Genomic DNA, 22,728 nt, shown 5'->3' with positions numbered 1-22,728 from the left:
TTATCTAGGCAACCCAGTAATAAAATCAAGAGAGACATCTTCCGAAACTTCCTTTGATATGAGCAAAGGCTATAATAGTCCAGCTGGTGATTGGACTTCATATTTGTTATGCTGACAAATTAAGCAAGTTACGATAAACTTTTGGATTATACTCATCATCCCTTTCCAATAAAAACTAAAAGAAATTCGCCTGTAAGTACGATAAGCTCTTGAGTGACCTCCCATTGGGGTTGTATGGAATTCAAAATTAATTTGAGAGCCCAAGCTGATGTAAAGGAATTGTCAATCTGCCTTTGTAATACAACCTATCATGAATTAAAGAGAAATTCATATTTTACTTCTTTAATGACTACAAGTCTCGTACCATAGCTCCCAAGAATTTGTCTCCTTAGATTTCCTTAGCAATTTCATCCCGTTCAGCCTAACATGTTCCAATTAAAATCATAATATTAGGTTCCTCGTCGTGCCAAGGAAGGGCATCAACGGCTCTGTTAGTATGGCTAGGTTTATATTCAATCAAGAAATAATAGCCCATGAGTTTAGAAAGCCAAGAATGTTGGTCTGGTGCAGTAGCTTGTTGCTTCAACAAATGTTTCAAGCGTATGTCATTTGTTCACACAAGAAATTAATGACCCATCAAGTGAGTTCACCAATGCTGAATAGCTAGTACCAGCATCATCAGTTCCTTTTCAATATGGAGTGGCCTGCTATTATGTTTGATATGGGTTTACTGAAAAAAAAAGCTACAAGTTGACTATGCTGCATCCAGACAGTCCCAATTCTCGCCCCAGAAGCATCCCCACTATAAATGGTTGACTAAAATCGGAAGCGATAAGCATTAGTGAATAGATGATGGTTTTGCTTAAAGAGTGTCAAACTCATCTTGAGCTGTGGGGGGTCAAGAGAATGTGTGTTGAGATACTTTTGGGAGCAGACAATGAGAGGTTTAACAATTTGACCATAATTTTTGATAAATCGACAATAATATCCCCCTAGACCTAAGAACACTGTTACAACCTTTAAAAATTTGGGGCTTGGCCATCTTAATATTGAAGAGATTTTTTATGGATCCATCTCCACTCTTTAGGAAAACATGCCTAAATATTCAATTGATCGTCAGCCTACAGAACATTTTGTTTTTTATTGACATGCAACTAGTTTTGGCAAAGTGATTTGAGAATAGTGCTTAAGTGAGACAAATGGCTTTGCCAAACCTTACTATAGATTAGGATGTCATCGAAGAAGACCAGAACAAATTTACATAAGAAGGGTATGGAGATATCATTCATTACTACTTAGAAGGTTGCTAGGGTATTTGTAAGACCAAAGGGCATCACCAGACACCCATAGTGACCCAAATGTGTTCTAAAAGTGGTCTTCTGTGTATCAGGAGCAGCCACCCTAATCTGGTGGTAGCCTGATTTCCAGCCAAGCTTAGTGAAGAATTTAACACCATGAAGTTCATTGAAGAGCTCCTGTATGACTGGAATAGGATACTTGTCGGGAATGGTGGCCTTGTTGAGCTAGTGGTAATCCACACAAAATTACCAGCTCTCATCCTTCTTTTTGACTAACAACACAGGACTAGAGAAAGGGCTATTATTGGGGCGAATTATTCTGGCAGAGAGCATCTCAATAATAAGCTTCTCTATTTCATTTTTTGCACATGGCCATAACAGTAAAGGCCGAACACTGATTGGGCCAACGCCTGATTATAACGGAATTTGATGATCAACTTGCCGATGTGATGGTAAAGATTGGATTTGTGCAAAAACTTCCTTAAATTCTGTGAGGAGATTATGAAAGAAGTTTGTTGGACATGAGAAAGGTCATCCTCTGCAACGAGTAAGAATGAATCATTAGAATGAATTTTCGAAAGAAGAACTAAAAACTCGGATAATTTATATGAAGTATTAAGAGAAATAGGGATCATTCTGAGGAAGGGGTCCCCTTGTAAAAGGGTTTGTTTGTTGATTAACTGCATTGCCATTTTGCTCCATTGACATGCACATTACCAAGAGTTTCTAAACCAAGCAACACCGAGAATAAAATCAACACCACTGAGTGGAAATACACAAGAGCCTATTTTCTCCTCCAATTAAAGCTCTAAAGGATTTGTTAGAGCATTCATGCAACAAAGAGTAAGGTTGTTTACAATGGAAATAAAGTCTTTTTGCTTGTAAATCCTGGTATTCTTGATAAGAGTAGCAACGAATTCCCCATTATCGAGTATGGGGAGGTAGTGTTTTTTGTTGTGGCAGAGCAGGAGGTGTTGATAAGGGCAAGGAGCATTCGGTAGTTTCTGCTGTCTTTTTTAGAGGTTTAGGAATAAAGGGATCACATCGTGGGTTTGAAAAATAATTAGGTAAAGAGCAGTAAGTACTAGGTGTTGTTGATTTGGCCCAAGCCCGCGGTTGCTCTTCCCTGTAGAGGATGTTTTTGACTTGTTAAGATGATAGATCTTTCTTTCAATTTCCTTAGCCAACTTCATTGTAAGATATAAATTTTCGGTGTCATGTGATATGTTGGTTTAGAAGAGCAGAAAATTAAAGAAGAGAAGGAAAATTCTGCAGAGAAGGAAAAATCTGCAGAGTTTGTAAGTGTGGAGAAACAAATCTTCACATTTTCATTGTTTTCATTATATCATAATGTAAATTTTTTCACCAACCTTCTATAAGTCAAGGAAATTTGTTCACCAAACCTACCTAAAAGCAAGGTAGTTCACCTACTTCTTGACTTCAACAAAGTACAACAAAATCTAAATGACTTTAAGAAAATTTCTCTAAAAACTGTCAACAACACTTGCATCAATTTTAGCTTCAAGAGCTGTAGCTGTAATTTTAACATGATAGGAGTCAGACTCTGGTTCCTTTCTTTAACTTATTAAGAAAATATCCCAAACAATAAGGATGTATCATATTTGGTACTTGTGTCGCTCAGGCCACAAAGTCATTAATATGCTCGACCATTGTATCAACTTGTTTGGTTGCAGCAGTTATTCATAAATGTTTTCTGAAATAAAGCCACCATAGCATTGAACCAGTTCAACCTTCAATTGTTCCCATGAAGAGTTGAATTCCGTTCACGCAACAATCAGAGCCAATGAAGAGGCACACTGTCCATTCTTCCAAATCCTCTTAGGTATTATGGATTTCAAAATATTATTTAGCTTTGGCTATCCAACCCAGTGGATCGATCCCATCAAAACTGCGGATATGTACTTTCTTGGGACCAACATGAAGTTATCAAAAAGAATAGGTCGAGTTGCTAAACTGGTAGCAAATGTCACCTGCAAGTGGTGTATTGATCACAAGGCAGTGGTTCCAACACTATCGGCGACAATTTTTCCTTTGGCCAAAGAGGTAAACAAAAAATTAAATATTTTGATTTTAATATCAAAATTAAAATTAAAGTTTTAATTTTTGATTTTAATCAAATATAATTAAAAAGTAATGAAACATTTGATTAAAATCAAATGTACTTAAAAAATAATTAAATAGAATGATAAACTATTTTTCAAACTAAATATTCATTATAATTAAATATTTTTATGATCTTATAATTGCTCAAATTAAATATTTTGTTTAATGACATTGTAGTTTTTTTATAATTATTGTATTTTAAAATATTTTTTTTAAAAAAAATGGACTTTTTGTTCTTTTAGTGCAAATTCAGAGAATAAATTGTATAAGATTGATTCTAAGTCCAAAATGTAAACTGAGCCGTCAACATTGAATAAACATAATTGAAACTTTTACTTAATACGTAAATAGAATTTTAAATCAACTTAAAACTACCTAGAGTTGAAGATAGTAATTTTAAGTGCTAAATAGTATTTTCAAACATCAGTGTGCATTCTTAGTTTATAAATTACAGGTTGATATCATGAACCCGTCAACCCAAAGAGGGAGGAGAAAGAAAATAGAAAATAGAGAATATCAAAAAGAGGAGAAGCACTAACAAATGAATCATGAACAGTCCAGAAGCCTTTGATGAATACATCTTTGCCAATATAGCTCCTCTTTCCTTTTTTTCATTTTTTTTTCTTTTTTTTTTGGTTTCACATATTCAGAAATCATCTATATCCTATACTTGCAAGTAGTAGAAAATACAGAACCACTTTAGCACAGATAAGTGTAACAAATGATAAAAAAAACTCTACTCTTGCATTAGATTAACAATCCTGTAAGTAACTAGCCAAAGACAAAGTATTGCACACGTCATATCGGAAAGCAAAAGAGAGTATCATTTGCAGTTTGAAACTTCTGAAAACTTGTAAACTCGTTTTAACTTCTGTGAACGTTGATCTCATCGCATAAATGCTGCGGACTCATGAATCCATTGAAATGTCCCCGCCATTTGGGTTTGGTGCATTGGCATCAAAGGGGCTGGCAGACATATTACTTTGAGGATGCCCTGCTCCAAACTGAAATTCATGTGGAGGAACATCCAAAGGACGGGCAAAAATGGAGGTACTGCCAATACTACTGAAAGCAGGTGCAGGAACCAGATCACTAGCCTTAGGAAAGCCAAAACTGAAGGATGGGAAAACTGGCAAGGCCAGAGTGTTGACGTCAGCAGAGCAAAAAACCTTCTGTTCATACTCCTGCAACTGCTGGTACACAGCTGGCATTCACACACACACACACACACACACACACACACAAAGTGAGATTTAGCTATGGGTAAGCAATCAAAGGAAAGACATGCATATTCATGGCACAAAAGCTAATATCTGAAAACAAGTACAATAATTCTGGAACTTCTTTAAACACCATATCCCTACATTTCGTACTAGCATTCAAGAGGACAGTAACTCCCAAGCATATGTAACTTGAAAAATATTGGAACTATAATTTAACTAAATTGTATTGACTATTCATTCAACCAATGTTTTTTCCTAAATCAGGATACACATACCATTGCTTAAGTCAACAGATGGCCTCCTCTCTTTCACCCACTGGTAGCTTTGTGCTAGCCTCCATCCTTTGGACTTCATCAAGTAGGCTATCACAATAGCTGGAGACCTGTTAAAAAGAACATGGCTATCAATCTCAAAAATGTCAAATCAAAAAATACTTTAGTCAACAATCATAACCCAGAATATATTTTGAAAGCTTCTGGATCAGAATCTCACGTTGCCTCCTACGAACATTTTTGTGCTCGATCTGAAAGAAGAGGAGAAACCAAAAAGAAGGAAAAGAACAAGCATAATTTGTGGACAACTACCTATTTTTCCCTGACATACAGTGCACAAGAACTCGAGCCTTGTCCTTTTCACATTGCTCTACAAAAAGAAACATGTTGTGTTACACTTGAAGCTCAAGGAGAAAGTAAAGGTTGCCAATACATATAAAAAATTGCCAAGTAAACTAAACAACCAATGCAATCTACCAAATGCAGAACTAAATTTAGTTAAATTATCATTAAAGGAAGGTAAATAAAAGGGAAATTATTTAAATAAACTATTTTAGTGCGGATATGAGGATTTGCCTTGGTGCAATAATAAGGTTACTCTTTGGTGATCCAATCATCATAAATTTGAAACGTAAGGAAAACAACTTTCTACATATTAAAAAAAAAAAAGAGCCCTGGGAGAAACTGAATAACACAACCTCATAAAGCAACCACCTTATTTCAATAAGGAATAAGAAGCAATGTTTTACTCAGTTCTTATGGCTTTAGCTTTCTGAAGTAGACATTAGTTGTTACTGATAATACTTCACGATGCAAATTATCACTCCACTTGTCTTGCAGAAAAGAACTAACATGTGGAGAAGATTTTCAAAAAATTGACTTATATTCCATTATTTTGTCGCACTCTAGCAAATCAACTGAATTTTTCTTTCCCTTTTGGCACTGAGTACACTGTAAATATCAATTTTCTTCTGAAAGAGTTTGGACCAACAAGAATTTCATACATACTATCTATAGTTGAATATGATAGAAAATTGCACAAAAACAATACATTTTATTGCAGCTATTTTACAAAATGTACCCACTGTGATGATAGGAAGCGCAAGACAAGGACCATCAGCTGCTGCTGGTGGTCTATGATGCCCAAAAATTATCAGATATGATAGTTGGACCAGTAAGTATGTCTCTACAATTCCCCTATATAATCCTTCCCCTTTTCTGAGTTCATAAAAGGACATTTTCCTTTGACATAATTTTCTCATTGACCAGTAAAACATTTTGGTTGGCCATTTTTTCTCTGTGCTGAAAAACTGCAGAAAACGTTTTCCAGGAAAAGATTTTCCAACAAATTTCAATTAATAATATTTCTGAAGATTATCACCAACTTAAATCTTTCCTTATCATTGTTAGTCTACACCTCATTCAAATTGAGGAATTACAAACATATTTTTCTGCAAGACAAGTCATAATGTGACACATAGATAATATAGGTTGCCATTTGAATAAGGAAATCAAATAAGCCATTAATATATAATTAACAAAATCCTTAAACTCACACAAGGCAATGACCAAAATCACAACGAAATCAAGCAATTATGTTATAAGCTTTTCTATAAGCCTATACAAGCAATGGTACAAAAGAGAAATATGGGAGTGCATGTTTTCTGATTCCACTATTAAGTGGAATCCCTCAAGAAATATTAGCATGAGCAAGGGGTTAGGGAGGAAACATGAACATAACAAAGGAAAAAAAAAAGACAATTCGCCATATGTAGATAACTTACCCAAAAATTGAATTGCATCATCAAATTGTAAAGTTTTGTCATCTTGGAGGCAGTGATAGGTGAATGAATTCTTGTAGAGATTTTGACAAGCCGGTACTGTCTACGTACAGACAAAGCAACTGATATAAGAAAGTGGCAGAGCTCTTGTAACTCCTGACTAAGACAATTACTGTTTCCCATTTCCCCATCAATAAGCTGACAATTTTGTAATTGCTAAGCGAAAAAAATAAAATTTTCAAAGAAGACTATCACAGAGATAGATCAATTGAATGAAGGAATTATAACAAATATTAGATTATAGATGAACCAAAAAAAAAAAAAAAAAATCAGAGGTCTGTTTCCTTTGTGGTAGCAAAATGTTCCATTGACTAGTATCTTCTTCCTTAGAAGTTAGATCTAGTTTTAAAAAATAAAATCAATGGTTGTTCCATAAAACTGAAACAAAGAATTGGCTAGTTTGTCTCTAAGCTTTACATGATAATTCACATCCCAAATCAGTTTGGTAAAAGTTGTTCTCTCAATATGCATAACCCTTGTTGTAAAAGCACATCTCTTTATCTAATGAGAGATTGAACGAAGCAAATGGTCTAGTCTTTTTCATTGTGGGTTGAAGCCAAAAATTCCAAATTGAATCAACCATAAAAACAATATGAAAAGACAAAGGGCAAATATAAGAACATCAGCAACCAGGGTCAACCACTGCCCTTTTTCCAAAAAATAGCATAACTAAAATCTCAATTAATTCCCTTTTGAATATATTGCCTATATATTATATGATGCAAAGTAACAAATCCTAAGTATTCAATCTGGAAATCCATAAAAGGCAGATGCGTGACTCAACTTATCACTAAACCATGGGTTCCAGAACCTGATTGGTCTTTCATCATGCAATGCAATCTTTAACTTCTTGCATGCCATTCTCTCATAAAAGATAATTATTTGACCACCAGGCACGAAATTCGTATCACATCTCTAAAATAACAGCTTCCTCTATTTCAAAAAAGTCTCTCTCTTATCTTTAACATGCTCCCTCTTTGATGATCAATGCAAAGAAAACAGCTTCTAGTTCCCTGTGTTCTAGTCACTAAAATTAAAATACTAAAATCCTAATCAACACGAAACAGAAAATTCAAAAACTTCAAAACTATAATCAGAATCAATCTGATCATAATACTATAAATTAAAAATGAAAAAAAAAAACAATAATAATGAAGATGAAGTAAATTTGTAATCTTTATACATTGAGAATACGAGAAATCCCCTGGGTTTTGAGAAGCTCGGAGCGAGAAGCGTTATCATAGCTACCCAGATAAAGAAACTCCGGCAAGATCTCTGAAGGGAAAGCACTAACATGAAGCGGTGATTTCTCAGCAGATTCAGGCATCCGGTGACCACAAATCCCACAAACCTCTCCTTCCTCGTACTTGTGGTAGTGCCCACATACCCCACACGGATTTTCCCTTTCCCTCTTCCTCATCATGACCACCCAATCCAGTAATCACAGAAACACAGTATTTATTCACTTCAATCAAGAAAATGAAATCAGGGATTTGAATTGCCAACTCGGATTGTTTATGTAACCAAGAAAGAAAGAGAAAGAGAGAGAGATGGTCAAGATTTTGATTGATTCAGAGTTCTTGGGCGAAGAGGGTATTTATATATGTCGGTTATTAGAGACAAGAAAGTGTTGCAGTTTATTGATTGAGAATCTTTAAGAGATCGGAGAGATTGGGTATTGTTTTGAATTGATGATGATTTTTGCTAATCTGATTCTGAACTGAAAGAGACTTTGCTCCTAAGTTCGACTGTCATTTACTGAATCATCTTTATCGTAATAATAATCAGTAGTAGTAATTAATGGGAAAAAAGCCCAGAATTTAATTTTTACATCATTTTTCTCTTTTCGGTTAATTAAAATAAAACTAAAGATAAATAAAAAATAACGAACTCTTGAAATTTTTGAAAACTAACTTTTATACCTATTATTATAAATTTAATTAGACAATTAGTCTTCATACTAGTTTTGCTAATATAATGTTATGAACGAAATTATATAATGTTTATAAATTTAAATATAATAAGTAATATATAACGGACGTAGCATTTACTAGGCATATCCAATTGGCTAACTCAACATCTAGCCAAGATTTTTTTTTTTTTTCCAATACAAAAGAAGTTACCTACGGGACCTTGGCTCAAGAGGGTTTGGTCATCAATAACAGTGAAGCTATTATCATCAAGGCGTTTAGCTCCCCAGTCTCTTTTCTTTGACTCTCCAAAGATGTTACAACCAACATTGCCCTTCTTGTCCATCCATCCTTTCTATAGTTATGTATCCAAACTCACGACATAACAAAGGTTTATACCAGTTAGTTAACCACAAAAATCATTCAAACTATCATGTCCTGTGAAAACAACCTTTGCATCCCCTGTTTCAACCGTAGAAATAAAGAAATCAGAGTTCACATCCCCTATAACATTATTTTCGAAAATTCGACCCGGATGAGAATCATACGAAACTGAAGAGAGCTAGATACAATAGCAAGCATCCTGTGTATAGAGGAGTCTGAATACGCACTTGGGGCAAATGGGTATCAGAGATTTGAGAGCTTGGAAAGAAGAATTTGATCTTTATAGAATGCTTGTGCAAATTTTCGTTTTTTTATGTTGTTTGGTTTTTGAATTTTTTCAATTCTAGTTCTGCCCATGCTCATCTAGTGTTTAATGAAATGCAAAAAAGGATATATTTTGTTTTATTTGATGGTAGAGATGAAAAGGACGACAAACTGACAACATTTCAAGACAATTTCATTTAACGGGACAAACTACAATTATAAAATAATATAATTTTTAAAAATATAAAAATAAAATAATTAATTATGACAATATAGGGACACAATTGTAATTTTATCATACATATATATATATATATATATATATATATATATATATATATATATATATATATATATATATATTCAGACTGTATATATCACTCGATCCCCAGAGAGACCATTTTAGCTAACCTCCTCTCCTATCATAAGAGACGTTATGCTGTAACTCTGCGGATTGAATTTGTTATCTAGTTTAATTTCGGCACTAAATTGAAATTCGAGGAGCATGGCTGCGGCGCTGTCGCTTGCACACTACACTTTCTTCTCCTTTAGAACCTCATCTCTACTTCTCCGTGGAAGAACAAATGCCTTCACTCACTTCACTTTCTGCGTGCCCTTCTCTTCTTCATGGGCTCTCTCTACCACTTATAAAAGAAACTGGAGACAACCTGTTGTTTCTGTGCTCGAACTTGGTGGAGTCAAGATTGCTAGAGATGGTAATGATTGGTATCTCCTTTCAAAATTTCATATTGTTCAATTAGTTACTGGGTGTCATTTTTATTTTTGAACACCTAATGCTGTTGCTCCTGACTAATATTTTTGTATATGTATATGTTTGTGGTAAACTCTTGTGTGTTTTTTCTGGTAGCGCTAATTATATAGTGGGTTTTCATTTTTATCGTTGATGAAGGAAAAAAATTTGCAATTTGTGTGGCATTTGTTTTGAGTTCTGAGTCTAACTGTGATTTTGTGATTTCAGCACTGCACTTATGTGTGCTTTGCTGTTTCAAGAAAGTGTATCTCTATTCTCTCCCTAATTGAATTATTGCCGTTGGCTTGACTTTATATGTTTTAGGCTAGCAGGTGTTTATTGATGGTCTAACAAACAATGAAAGTTTTGTACTATTTCATTAAGTTGCATTCTTCTTGGAATTACACTTTGGATATTGGTGTTTCTAGATGTGGTTAGGGATGACCCTACAAACAATGTTCCGGATGCAATTTTTTCAAAACTTGGACTGCAACTTCATAGAAGGAATCAACACCCAATTGGGATTTTGAAGAATGCAATATATGAGTATTTTGATACCAATTTCTCGAGCAAGTTTGATAAATTTGATGATCTCTGTCCAATTGTTTCTGTAAAACAGGTAAAGATAAGTAAGCCAATTAACATTGGTCTACCTTATGTGTTTAAATGTTTATAATGATTTCTATTTTTGAAGTATTCTAGAGATATTCTTAGTGAAAATAAATGTATTTTTTGCAGAATTTTGATGATGTCTTGGTTCCTCCTAACCATGTAAGTAGGAGTTATAATGACACATACTATGTTGACTCTCAAACTGTACTGAGGTGTCATACCAGTGCACATCAAGCTGAGCTATTAAGGAATGGTCACACTCATTTCCTAGTAACTGGAGATGTCTACCGCAGAGATTCTATTGATTCAACTCATTACCCTGTTTTCCACCAGGTTTGTTATGTATGATTTTTGTAATCATAATTTTCTTACCAATGACTCTTTCAAGTGCTGTTATTTTTTTCCTGTTATAACTTTATTTTTGTTACCACACAGATGGAAGGGTTTCGTGTTTTCTCTCCTGATGAGTGGGAGGCATCTGGCTTGGATGCCACATCATTTGCTGCTGAGGACTTAAAGAAATGTCTTGAGGGTTTGGCAAGGCACTTATTTGGTAAAATAGTAAAAATATTTAGTTCAATACAACTTTGTATATAATGCTATTACTTGCTGCTTAGGTGATGATGTTTGAGATTCAGCAATTACTATACTTTCTATCTAGTGTGCAATTGTCTATAACCAGTTAATAGGGTGGGAAAATTTGTGGCTTACAGTGGCCTTCCTTAGTCCCTCCTCAATTTGTCTCTAAGTCTATGATCTAGTCCTATCTGTTGTTAGTCCCTTAGGATGATGTAGCTTTTTTTTAAAATCATTATTTAGCCAGTTTTGTCTAAGATTTCAGGTGCTGTGGAGATGCGCTGGATTGATACTTATTTCCCATTCACGAATCCTTCGTTTGAACTAGAGATATATTTCAAGGTATTCTGGGTATTTTCCATCATTTCTATGTGAATGCATTGCAGGTATTTAATTTACTCTCTTATTACTCTATTTAGTTCATTTCTCTCTGCCCCACACGATCCTATAGAAGAAAGAGAGGAAAGATGAAATTTTTTACTTTCTGCTGCTAGGCTTGGTTAATCCAAATATTGGATGTACTTTGATAAATAAACATTCTTTAATTACTGGAAATTAGTACACTTAAGATGATAAAAATAATGTAGCACCTCCACCCTTCCCCTCTTTGTGTGGTTCGAAACATCAACTAATGGGGCGCAGGCGGTGTGCTAGTGGAAACAAGAACTTCTACTCTCTGTCTTTTGAAGACTCTACTTTGCAACAATCCTTAGTCCTTTATTTGTTTCTATGGAAAATAGGCTGTACTCTATTCTGATAGATGCAATATTTACCCTTATAAGTATTAACATTCAATTACTTGCCCTAATGCCCTAATCTTTTGACTGTGGGAGGGAAAAATAATATGGTAAAAATTTAATAAACATTTTCGTGAATATGTATTTGTCAATGGCCAGATGAATTATGTGAGGTTGTGATTTTGTTTAATGTTTATGGCAGAAAAAGTAGTTATGAGTTTTATTCTTGCTTTAGAAGGATGGTCAATGAGGAAAACTTAGGTAAGTATAAATCTCAGCAAGTTACATAAGGGTCAAAGGATGTAATGATGGTTGAACAGAAAATTAAGAAATTGGTGTAATTGTTTGGTTTTAGATTCAGAGGATGCAGCTTTGTAACAAGTGCATTCAGAAAATATCTGACACTATTATTGTAATAATGGAAACAGTAAATTGCTCTACTTTCATGTAGGAAATTTTTGCATAAGGAATTTGTTATGGTCCCAGCTAACGGATCTAGTTATGGGTCGATGGGTAGTAGGAGGGGTTGGTGTTTGGGTGTTTGGGTTAGGGTGTTTCCTTGGGCAACCTATGGTGGAAGACAAGAAAAGTCAGACTCGTTAAAGGGAGCCTAAAACCTCAGTCAAGAAGACTTAAATTGGGTTTTAACAGTCTGCCTTATTCCATCAGATTTGCTGAATATATACAAGTGCAGAAATAACTACTCCCTACATACAAGGAGCACTACTTCTATATGGAGGAATAACCTCCCACTAACAACAAGAAAATAGGGAAATGGAGGAATACCCTCCTACAATGCAGGAATGTTGAAACAGAATCAAAACAGAAAGAGAACAACTACTGCTGACTAATTCAGCAACTCAATTACTGGTGGCTTGGACTTAGGACCATGGGTATAACGGGAATATACTTGCAGGGGTTTGGTAACATTACTTCCCGCCCCCAATGGAAGCTTGTCCACAAGCTGGAAGTCTGGAAACTTGTCTGTTATATGCTGGACCCTTTCCCACGAAGCATCTGCTGGTGAAGAATGACTCCAATGAATTAAAACCTCTGGAATTCCTCCTTTGATACGATGATCCAGAACAGCTAAAGGATGGACAGGATCCTCCAAAAGAATGGTAGGTGGTAATGTTGGAGTGACAGGCTGACCGGCATGATAGGGTTTGAGATAGGAAACATGGAAAACAGGGTGGATCTTGGACTCTGCTGGAAGGTCTAGTTTATAGGCCATGGTGCCAATGCGTTCCAGAACCCGAAAGGGTCCGTAAAACCTGGCGAACAGCTTGTGATTAGTTCTTTTTGCAACTGACTGTTGTCTATATGCCTTTAAACGCTGCAGAACCATGTCACCAACTTTAAATTCCAGTGAACGGTGGGACTGATCATAAGTGGCTTTCATCTTATTTTGGGCTTGTAACAGATTTTGGCGAAGTAGGTGCAGCATGTCATCCCGTTGGTGCAGAACAGTATCAACCGCTTCAATTGAAGAACTGCCATGCAAGTAAGATAATAGTCGAGGAGGTGGTCGACCATAAACAGTCTCAAAAGGTGTGGATTTAAGTGAGTTATGGTAGCTGGTATTGTAGCAGTATTCGGCCCAAGACAACCAATCAATCCACTTTGATGGCGATCAAATAGTGAAACAGCGGAGATACATTTCAACAGTACGGTTCACAACCTTTGTCTGTCTGTTAGATTGTGGATGGTAAGAGGAACTGAAACACAGCTTAGTCCCACATAAACGGAATAGTTCTTTCCAAAAAGAACTTGTGAAAGTCACATCCCTGTCACTGACCATAGTTTCTGGCAACCCATGTAATTTAAAAATGTTGTCAAAGAAGGTGCGAGCAACACTTACAGCGGTGTACGAGTGAGTGAGAGCCAGAAAATGTCCGTACTTTGAGAACCGATCAACGACAACCATTAAAACATTCTTTCCGCGTGAAGTGGGAATGCCCTCTATGAAGTCAATGGAGATATCAACCCAAATTTGAGTGGGAACGGGCAAAGGTTGAAGGAGTCCCGCCGGTTGTAGTGTGTCAGTTTTATGCCGTTGACATACATCACAAGAACGCACAAAATCCCTTACGAATTGTTTCATCCCTTGCCAATAGAAATCTCTAGTGATTCTGTATAATGTCTTCTGGTAACCTTCATGACTTTGGTTGTGAAGAGCACTAACAACCAGCTGAATTGATGGGGAATCGGGAGGCAGGTAAACTCTGTTATTGTAGAAGAGTAACCCATCCCGAAAAACCCATTTTGAAGCGACTTGCTGAATTGCTGGTAATTGCAGAGATTTGTTGCTGAATTGCTGGTGAATCACTATGTTCCTTCCGAATTTCATCAAACAAACTGAGTTGAGGCATGGAAACAGCCATAAGGATTGAATCATCGGCATTCTGTCGAGAAAGAGCGTCCGCCACCACATTAGATTTGCCAGTCCTGTATTCAACAGTAAAAGAAAAACCCAGGAGCTTGCTAATCCAATGTTGTTGAGTTGCTGAGAGATGGTGCTGCTCAAGCAGATATTTCAATGTGTAATGATCGGTCCGAACAATAAATTCACGTCCCCACAGATAGGAATGCCAATTCTTTATTGCCTTCACTAAGCCCATCAATTCTCGCTCATAAGCCGGAAGATTTTGATGACGAGCTGCCAAGGAACGGCTGAAATATGCGACTGGCTGGTTGTGTTGTAACAAGACTGCTCCAATCCCTGTACCAGAAGCGTCACATTCTATAACAAAAGTTAGATCAAAATTCGGTAGAATCAGGATTGGAGTAGATGTCAAGGCCGCCTTTAACTTCTGGAATGCATCGATAGCGTGATCAGTCCAGTGGAAGTTGTTTTTACGCAGCATAGCAGTGAGGGGGGCAACAATGATGCCGTAATTCTGCACAAACTTGCGATAATAACCTGTGAGCCCTAGGAATCCACGCAACCCACGAATGGTGTTGGGCTTTGGCCATTCCAATACAGCAGCAATTTTGGACTGATCCACCTGCACTCCTTGGGAAGAAATAATATGACCCAAATAGGAAATCTGAGATTGACCGAAGACACACTTCGACCGTTTGAGGACCAATTGGTTCTGTAACAGCAATTGGAAAACCAGCCGCAAATGGTGGATGTGTTCTGCCCAGGATTGACTGAAAACCAAAATATCGTCAAAAAAGACGAGTACAAATTTCCGTAAGTAAAGTTGGAATACCTCGTTCCTTAGGGCCTGAAAAGTTGAGGGAGCGTTGGATAATCCAAACGGCATCACCAGGAATTCAAAGTGTCCGTGGTGAGTGCGGAATGCTGTTTTCTCAATATCAGCAGGATGCATCCCCACCTGAAAGTAACCCGAAAGCAGATCTAACTTTGAGAAGAACTTAGCTCCACCCAATTCCTCCAATAATTCGTCGATAATCGGAATAGGGAATTTGTCTTTGATGGTTTTGGCATTTAATTCTCTGTAATCAACACAAAGGCGCCAAGAACCATCAGCTTTGGGAACCAAAATCACCGGCGACGAGAATGGGGAACGGCTGGGACAGATGATTCCCTGCTGTAACATTGCAGCGCATTGCTTTTCAATCTCGTCCTTCTGACCATGAGGGTAACGGTATGGTCGAACTACCACAGGACCAGCTCCATGGATTAGGGGAATACGATGATCACAAGATCTGCTAGGGGGCAGCCCAGTAGGAGCATTGAATAAGGAAGCAAATTCCGCCAATAATTTCTGGAGTTGGATGTCTGGGACAGATGAAATCTGCATGTTGTTCAGATCTGAATCGTGGGAAGAGCTTGAAGAAGTAATACCCTGCAATGTCACTAAGTGGCCCTATTGATAAAAGCTCATGCTCATAACGGTGAAATCCCACAGAATGGGTCCCAAGGTTCGAAGCCAATTAACCCCCAAAACCATATCGAAATTGGTTAAGGGTAAAACAAACAAATCAACCATGAAAGAATTAGACTTCAGAAGAACCGGAATTCCCTTACAAATACCTGGGCTAGTAAGTTGCTCGCCATTGGCAACGTGTACCTTTAAACCATTCTGTTTGTTTACCACAGCATTCAGTTCCTCAACCTTTGCGGCAGAAACAAAACTGTGAGTGCTGCCGGAGTCGATGAGGATCAAGACTTGCCCAAGCATCCAGCTGCCTATCAACCTCATGGACTGAGGATTTCGAATTCCAGTAATGGCATTCAAAGAAATTTCTGGATCAGCTGTGAAATCCTCTACATCTTCCGTCTCTTCCAAATCAATCCAGAACAATTTCTTACATTGATGGCCTCGAACAAACTGCTCATCACAATTAAAACAGAGTCCTTTCTTTCGCCTCTCCTCCATTTCATCATGGGACAGCCTCCTCAGTATCCGATTGGCGCGGTTGTCAGGTGGAATTGCAGCGCGACAAGTATCTCTCGCAGCTGAAGAACGTGGAAACAGTTTGCGTTCATACAGCTGAGAAATGCTCATAGCATTAACCAAATCGGTGGGATGGTGAAGCTCCACTTCAACCGCAATGGAGTCTTGTAAACCACTAAGGTATAATTGGACCTTCTGGTGTTGAGTGAGAGTTCCAGCCCGGGACACGAGTCTCAAACTGATTCTGGTAGTCCGCGACAGACCCCGTTTGCTTCAGTTTAGCTAATTCACCAAGTTTGTTGCTGCGGATTGGAGGCCCAAAACGGAGGTTACATTGGTGAGAAAACTCAGCCCAAGAGGGATTCGGAATGTCATCCAGCAACTGCATGTACCAAAGTTGGGCAATTCCTTCGAGATGGTATGAAGCTGAACTAACCATCTCTTCTTCCGGAGTTTGTTGGTGCCGAAAGAAGTGTTTGCAACGATTTAGCCATCCTAAAGGGTCATCTTTCCCATCATAGCGAGGAAAATCCAGTTTTGTGAATTTCGGTACAAATGAGCTTCCTCCAGATTTTTCAGAATTCGCAGTACCCGAAATTCCCCTATCTCTCCGTAAGCTTGCTGGACTTCCAGCGCTACTGGTTTGGAAATCCTTTTTAGTGGATTCCCATTCCTAAGTTAGAGCATCGAATTTGGCGTGCAGTTCCTTGTTGGATTGTTGCTCAGCTAATAACAAGTTAAAGAGCTTAGCCAGTTGGTCTTGAACAGAATCTCCCATAACTGTTGGCTCTGATACCAAACTGTTATGGTCCCGGCTAACGGATCTAGTTATGGGTCGATGGGTAGTAGGAGGGGTTGGTGTTTGGGTGTTTGGGTTAGGGTGTTTCCTTGAGCGACCTATGGTGGAAGACAAGAAAAGTCAGACTCGTTAAAGGGAGCCTGAAACCTCAGTCAAGAAGACTTAAATTGGGTTTTAACAGTCTGCCTTATTCCATCAGATTTGCTGAATATATACAAGTGCAGAAATGACTACTCCCTACATACAAGGAGCACTACTTCTATATGGAGGAATAACCTCCCACTAACAACAAGAAAATAGGGAAATGGAGGAATACCCTCCTACAATGCAGGAATGTTGAAACAGAATCAAAACAGAAAGAGAACAACTACTGCTGACTAATTCAGCAACTCAATTACTGGTGACTTGGACTTAGGACCATGGGTATAACGGGAATATACTTGCAGGGGTTTGGTAACAGAATTTTTATGGACAGCTCTGAAATTCAATTCAGGTTTGTTCAAAATCAAATACTTGTGGAATGAGAGGAATTAGGGTATTCATATTAGCAAATTAAGATAAACTATTGTTATAGGGATTGAAAGTATGGGACCCAAAACAAGAACTACCTTGGTGATGTGGACAGTATGTGAACAGATGAACACTATAAGAACACTCTTCGCATGTATAGCATATAAAGGACCTTCTGGAAAAAATCATGTTGGCCTTGCAAATATTATGATTGCTTCCTTCATAAAAATAATCTAGTACATTTGACTGACCAACTGATGGCCAATGATTTTTCAGGAGAAGTGGTTGGAAGTCTTAGGTTGTGGTGTGACTGAGCAAGAAATTTTAAAGACAAATGGTAGACCTCAAAATGTTGCTTGGGCTTTTGGGCTTGGATTGGAGCGTCTGGCAATGGTACTATTTGACATACCTGATATTCGGCTCTTCTGGTCAAATGATGAGCGCTTTACTTCTCAGGTCAGTCCTGAATTACGGTAATGTTGATTTTTTACTTCTTTGTTACATAAATGTTTTAGATGAGTTCATTTTTAGGCTAGTGCTTTAATGCCTTAAGTTGACCTTTTTTGTTTTTCTGTCCTCTAATACACCTGAATAACTATTTGGAGTTCTCTCCTTCTATATAGTTTTCTAGTGGTCAATTGGGTGTCAAATTCAAGCCATTCTCAAAGGTTTGATTGCATTGCCCTATGTCTATGTATTTCTTTTTCTTTTGGTGCCCTCTGTTCATGAAAAAGACTGGGTAAGCAATACTTAAATGTGGATATTTCTTTTGCAGTATCCTCCTTGTTATAAAGACATGAGTTTTTGGATCAATGAATCATTCACTGAAAACAATTTATGTGAAATTGTCAGAGGAGTTGCTGGGGATCTTGTTGAGGAGGTATGGATTTAGATGCTTGTTAACTTTTTCTAATATTTATAGTTTGTGAAAGATTGGCTTATTTTTTTCCTGTTTAGCCTACTATATTGGCTTTAATTTCATATTATAGGGTTACTTTTTATTTTCAGCCTGCAAGTCAGTAACATCTATTACGGTGATAAAATCCCTTCACATAATAATTTACAGGATATTGAATTAAGTTAAATATGCTGAGAAAAACAAATAAAATTTACTTTATTACCACGGGTATACATGTGCATATACCAAGTATCATTAAAATATTTGTTGGTGGTTGAAGATGCTGTCTAGACTGAAGTAATTGTTGCTGGAAGTTCTGAAGCGTGGTTTTAATGATGAGGGAGTAATTAGCATAAGTTAAACAGAGATTCCATTTTGGGATGAGTTTTTCCAGCTTTTCATTCCTTGTCTTTGAGTCGACCATGGACCTAATGACTCTATGATAACCATATTTCCTATTTATTCTCTCTTGGATGTTCTACTAGATGTACACAATTCAATTATTGTATGTTTGTGGAGAAATCATACTATTTACCAATCCTTATTCTTTCTGTAAGCTTCAAATGGCACTGACTTTGGCCATTTTGAGGTTCTAAAGTTCTTTTAAATTATCTTCTGTTTTAAAATTCAAGTGAGGGATGCCTGTCTTTTTGTATGTTTTTTGCTGCATTTAGAGTTGACCAAGAAAGCTGATAGCGTTTGCCTTTTCTTGAGAATGCAACCATGCTGGATTGAGGGAATAAATGAAGCAGTTTCAAAATTCAATCTAGGTGTATCTTTTGCTCTTTTCTGTGTGGTCTGACTTGAGGCTTCTGAGTTTAATAAACAAATCAAACTAATCAATAATTTCTGAGAGTATGCTAAATGTTGGATATTGGCTCAGTAATTCTTTTCTTATTTGGGTTAGTCATTGTTTTAGTTTCTTCTTTTTCTTTGCCATGCTGAGTACAAGGCAGGCTTCCTTTTTGGTACTTATCTGTGAATATTCTTTGTTTTTGGAGAGCTACAGAATTTTTTATGACTTTTGAGTTACTATTTATGGTCTTTTAACAAGTTTTTGTTCCTCTCTAAAATTTCAACCTCTTTTCAAAAAAAAAAATCTGTTTGTGGTTGCTATCTAAATTTTTCCCTCTCCCTTGTTTATCTTGTTATGCTGCCTTTTTGGTTCTTTCTTCTGTTGCTTAAGGATGGAGAAATGTACAAAGCATTGGGAAGAGAATAGATATGCAGAACGAGAGAGAAAAATGATTGTAGTGTTCAATTAGGTTGATGCTCCTTTAAGGATGTGCAGGTGATGGGGAAAAAAAAGAGAACAATTTTTGTTTTTTTGACACAACTAGGAGACAAGAAAATGAAAATAGAGAAATATTGTATTGTATTTGATTTTCTTTTTGTTGGATAGAATGTTTTGTACAAAACGGCATAAGAGGCTTTGACTAGAAAAATTGGTTTGAAATTTTACTTGACTAGAAACTCCTAATAAAGCTCAAAAAGAATAAAAGCTATTGTGTTGGCCATCTTATTATCCGGACTTTTAAGTTTAACAGCTTTGACTCAAAGAGGAAGCTTCAAACTGCAGAAATAATTCACAATTTTCTCTAGTAAAGGGGTAATTGCTGTAGGTCTATTTCACGTCATTTTTTTTGGGTATTTCAACGTCAAAATTGAGTCCAAAAATGTTGAGCTTGAGTTGGTACCTGTGGCGTTTGATTATGCAGTTAATCTTACATTTGTTGGTTATTTATTTGTGGCTCAGGTGAGCTTGATAGATAATTTCACCAACAAGAAAGGAATGACAAGCCATTGTTATAGGATTGCTTATCGTTCAATGGAACGTTCATTAACAGATGAGGAAATTAACAATTTGCAGGTATTTCATTTCGAGGATTGTTCTTCTGTATTTTATCAAGTTATTTATTTTCCATAGGATTAAAAATCCAAAACATCTTCATAAAATGATTTGAATGCAGTGGAATGTGAGAGAACAAGTGCAGAGCAAGCTAAACGTTGTTTTAAGATGAAGAGTCTTTTTTAGTAAGTGCACATACAACTTAGACACAGACCCAACTATCCGAGTTCGGATCTCTCCCCCTGAATACTCAAAACCAAAAAATAATAATAATAATAATATTAGACTTTCTTTTCCAACAAATTGGACTCACATTCTCAAAATATGTAAATTTCTTTGCTGATATGGTTAGAGCTATCAGCTTTTACTTTGTAGCATTTCAAGTTGATTCAAAACACCATATGGTTTTTGTTATGAATCCTCCACAATTTTGTGTAATAAAAATATACACGATTGTTGTTTATTTTCTTTTTTTTCTTTTTTTTTTTTTTTGTGTGTAAATTATATGTAAGGGAAGGTTGTGGGGTTAAGGTTGCAGGCATATATGAATAGACACCCGTTATTTATATGCAGTATGCTCAAAATGTGAATATAATAATCAACTGTTGACAATTTCTGCACTATTATTGTTGAAGTTGCAGCGTAGATGATCATTTTAGTGATGTTCAACATTTCGAATTATTAACTATCCAAATTGTCAATTTTTTTTTTTCTTTTGTTACTATTACCTGTGCTCTTGTAGTTGTAAACCATCAAATTTTTTAATGAATAAAATTTTATGCTTTTAAATAAATGTTAATTTTATTATTTCAGAATTTTGAGGAATTATATTATTTAGAGTTTAAAATTCTATCATAAATTTTTTATTTTTAGTTTTATCAAGTCTGATTTCATCTAACCCCATTATTTTTTTATTTTCAAAAACTTCCACTCTTTATCCTTTTTTTTTTTTTTTTTTTTTCTAATTTCCTCCGCCCCATACTCCAGCCTCCTTAGGTTGGCCCCTACTCCAGATTTTTGGCCTTTGCTCTGGTTTTTTAGTACTTTAGTTTTCTCATTTTGGCGTTTTCCTATACTTTAGTATGAGATTATTATTAAGACCTATGCTGTGTTGAAGGGATATATGTATTGATCCTATCGATTGCTTTTTTAGGACAGGTCTGAGTTAAATAGCAATGATTCGAAACACTTCTTTATACACTGTTTCGGAAGCATGAGGACTCAATGATTCTAAACATTTTTTTTTTACACTGTTTCAAAAGCATAAAGGCTCAATTGTATGGATATGTAAAATAGAGGATTTTCAATCCTAGCAAGAAAATTGAGGAACACGATACTCAATTTAAAGTCAATCTCATAAATATATATTAAACGAAACTGTATGTAGGACTCGAAGGGAAGTTTTTCATATCATTTGAGATCTACCCATAATTAAAATATGATTTAATTTAAAAGACAAGAAATATGTAAAAGCTTCATAATTTTAAAAGCAATGTGTAATTAGGATCCTAATGCATTCAAAAATATATAGAGTATTTAACTATTTATTGAATATTTTTCAGCTAAGTTAAAGTTCAATTAATAAAAAAAGAATCTCTCATGTTTAACAATTGAATTGATCTATAATAATAATAATAATAATAATAATAGCTTTAAAAAATAATAATGACAATCTATCTACACTATATATAAATGTGGAAATATGAGGAATAATGAGATTTTCGATATCACTCTTTATGAAATTTAATATTCTAAAATAACTTTAGTCATAGTCAATTCAAAAATTACATTTCATACCGACAAATGTATGGATGAGTGGTTCGGCACTCTTCTTCCTTAAGTGAAGTTGAGACTTTGATTCTCATGATGAAGCAAATATTCAATGCAGGTAAGATTTAGTTTTAGTCCAATGGGCTCGAGATAATTATAGTTAAGATAAAAAAAAAATATTAAATTTTATTATTTGATTGGATATAATTTCTAAAAGTTATTTTTAAATAAATACATATAGATAAGAAAATTAAATAAATACATATAGATACTTACTTTTCTTCTCTGTATGGTTGTACAGAAAATTAATGGTTTCTTTGGCAAAGATAGCATGTTTCTTTTATACAACTTAGAAAAATAGACAAACAAAATTAGATTCTAACATTATTTGCTTTGTAATTTTCATTTATTGACTTGGCTATAATCTTTTTTTTTTTTTTCTTGTCTATCAACATCAAATTACAACATTTCTAATTAAAGAGTTACATAATTTGAAACTGTTAATTTTGAAATAGTTATATAATTTGATTTTTTTTAAAA

At 35.8% G+C, this 22,728-nt stretch overlaps 2 protein-coding genes and 1 pseudogene across 2 annotated transcripts; 1 reads left to right on the top strand and 2 right to left on the bottom strand.

Moving 5' to 3' along the window:
• Nucleotides 1-3,936: 3,936 nt before the first annotated feature.
• IBR5 (indole-3-butyric acid response 5) lies at nt 3,937-8,535 on the bottom strand. Its single transcript, XM_089719634.1, has 5 exons — nt 7,942-8,535; nt 6,702-6,801; nt 5,230-5,287; nt 4,921-5,027; nt 3,937-4,626 (listed from the first exon to the last, which is right to left on the bottom strand). The coding sequence occupies exons 1-5, from the start codon at nt 8,179-8,181 to the stop codon at nt 4,331-4,333; spliced, it is 801 nt and encodes a 266-aa protein (XP_089575760.1). The 5' UTR covers nt 8,182-8,535; the 3' UTR covers nt 3,937-4,330.
• Nucleotides 8,536-9,675: 1,140 nt separating this feature from the next.
• Nucleotides 9,676-20,881, top strand: LOC105640879 (phenylalanyl-tRNA synthetase class IIc family protein). Its single transcript, XM_012225281.3, has 10 exons — nt 9,676-10,032; nt 10,496-10,686; nt 10,806-11,012; nt 11,115-11,232; nt 11,521-11,597; nt 17,948-18,127; nt 18,295-18,339; nt 18,447-18,551; nt 20,326-20,439; nt 20,540-20,881. The coding sequence occupies exons 1-10, from the start codon at nt 9,822-9,824 to the stop codon at nt 20,588-20,590; spliced, it is 1,299 nt and encodes a 432-aa protein (XP_012080671.1). The 5' UTR covers nt 9,676-9,821; the 3' UTR covers nt 20,591-20,881.
• Nucleotides 12,840-17,278, bottom strand: LOC149497430 (uncharacterized; annotated as a pseudogene).
• Nucleotides 20,882-22,728: the final 1,847 nt, after the last annotated feature.

This window comes from Jatropha curcas, chromosome 3 (assembly GCF_041381405.1).
Source record: "Jatropha curcas cultivar XTBG-Jc1 chromosome 3, XTBG_Jcur_1.0, whole genome shotgun sequence".
NCBI lineage: Eukaryota > Viridiplantae > Streptophyta > Magnoliopsida > Malpighiales > Euphorbiaceae > Jatropha > Jatropha curcas.
Note: the sequence above shows the minus strand (reverse complement) of the source record. Positions and strands in the feature narration are given on the sequence as shown.

Excerpts from the sequence above, each read along its gene's own strand:
- IBR5 (XM_089719634.1), bottom strand. The coding sequence starts at position 8,181 with ATGATGAGGAAGAGGGAAAGGGAAAATCCGTGTGGGGTATGTGGGCAC. Across the intron at positions 5,288-6,701 it reads TGATGCAATTCAATTTTTGG|AGCAATGTGAAAAGGACAAG; the intron begins GTAAGTTATCTA and ends TTCTTTTTGTAG. Across the intron at positions 5,028-5,229 it reads TGTATGTCAGGGAAAAATAG|GTCTCCAGCTATTGTGATAG; the intron begins GTAGTTGTCCAC and ends TCTTTTTAACAG.
- LOC105640879 (XM_012225281.3), top strand. The coding sequence starts at position 9,822 with ATGGCTGCGGCGCTGTCGCTTGCACACTACACTTTCTTCTCCTTTAGA. Across the intron at positions 10,687-10,805 it reads CAATTGTTTCTGTAAAACAG|AATTTTGATGATGTCTTGGT; the intron begins GTAAAGATAAGT and ends TATTTTTTGCAG. Across the intron at positions 18,128-18,294 it reads ATGAGCGCTTTACTTCTCAG|TTTTCTAGTGGTCAATTGGG; the intron begins GTCAGTCCTGAA and ends CCTTCTATATAG.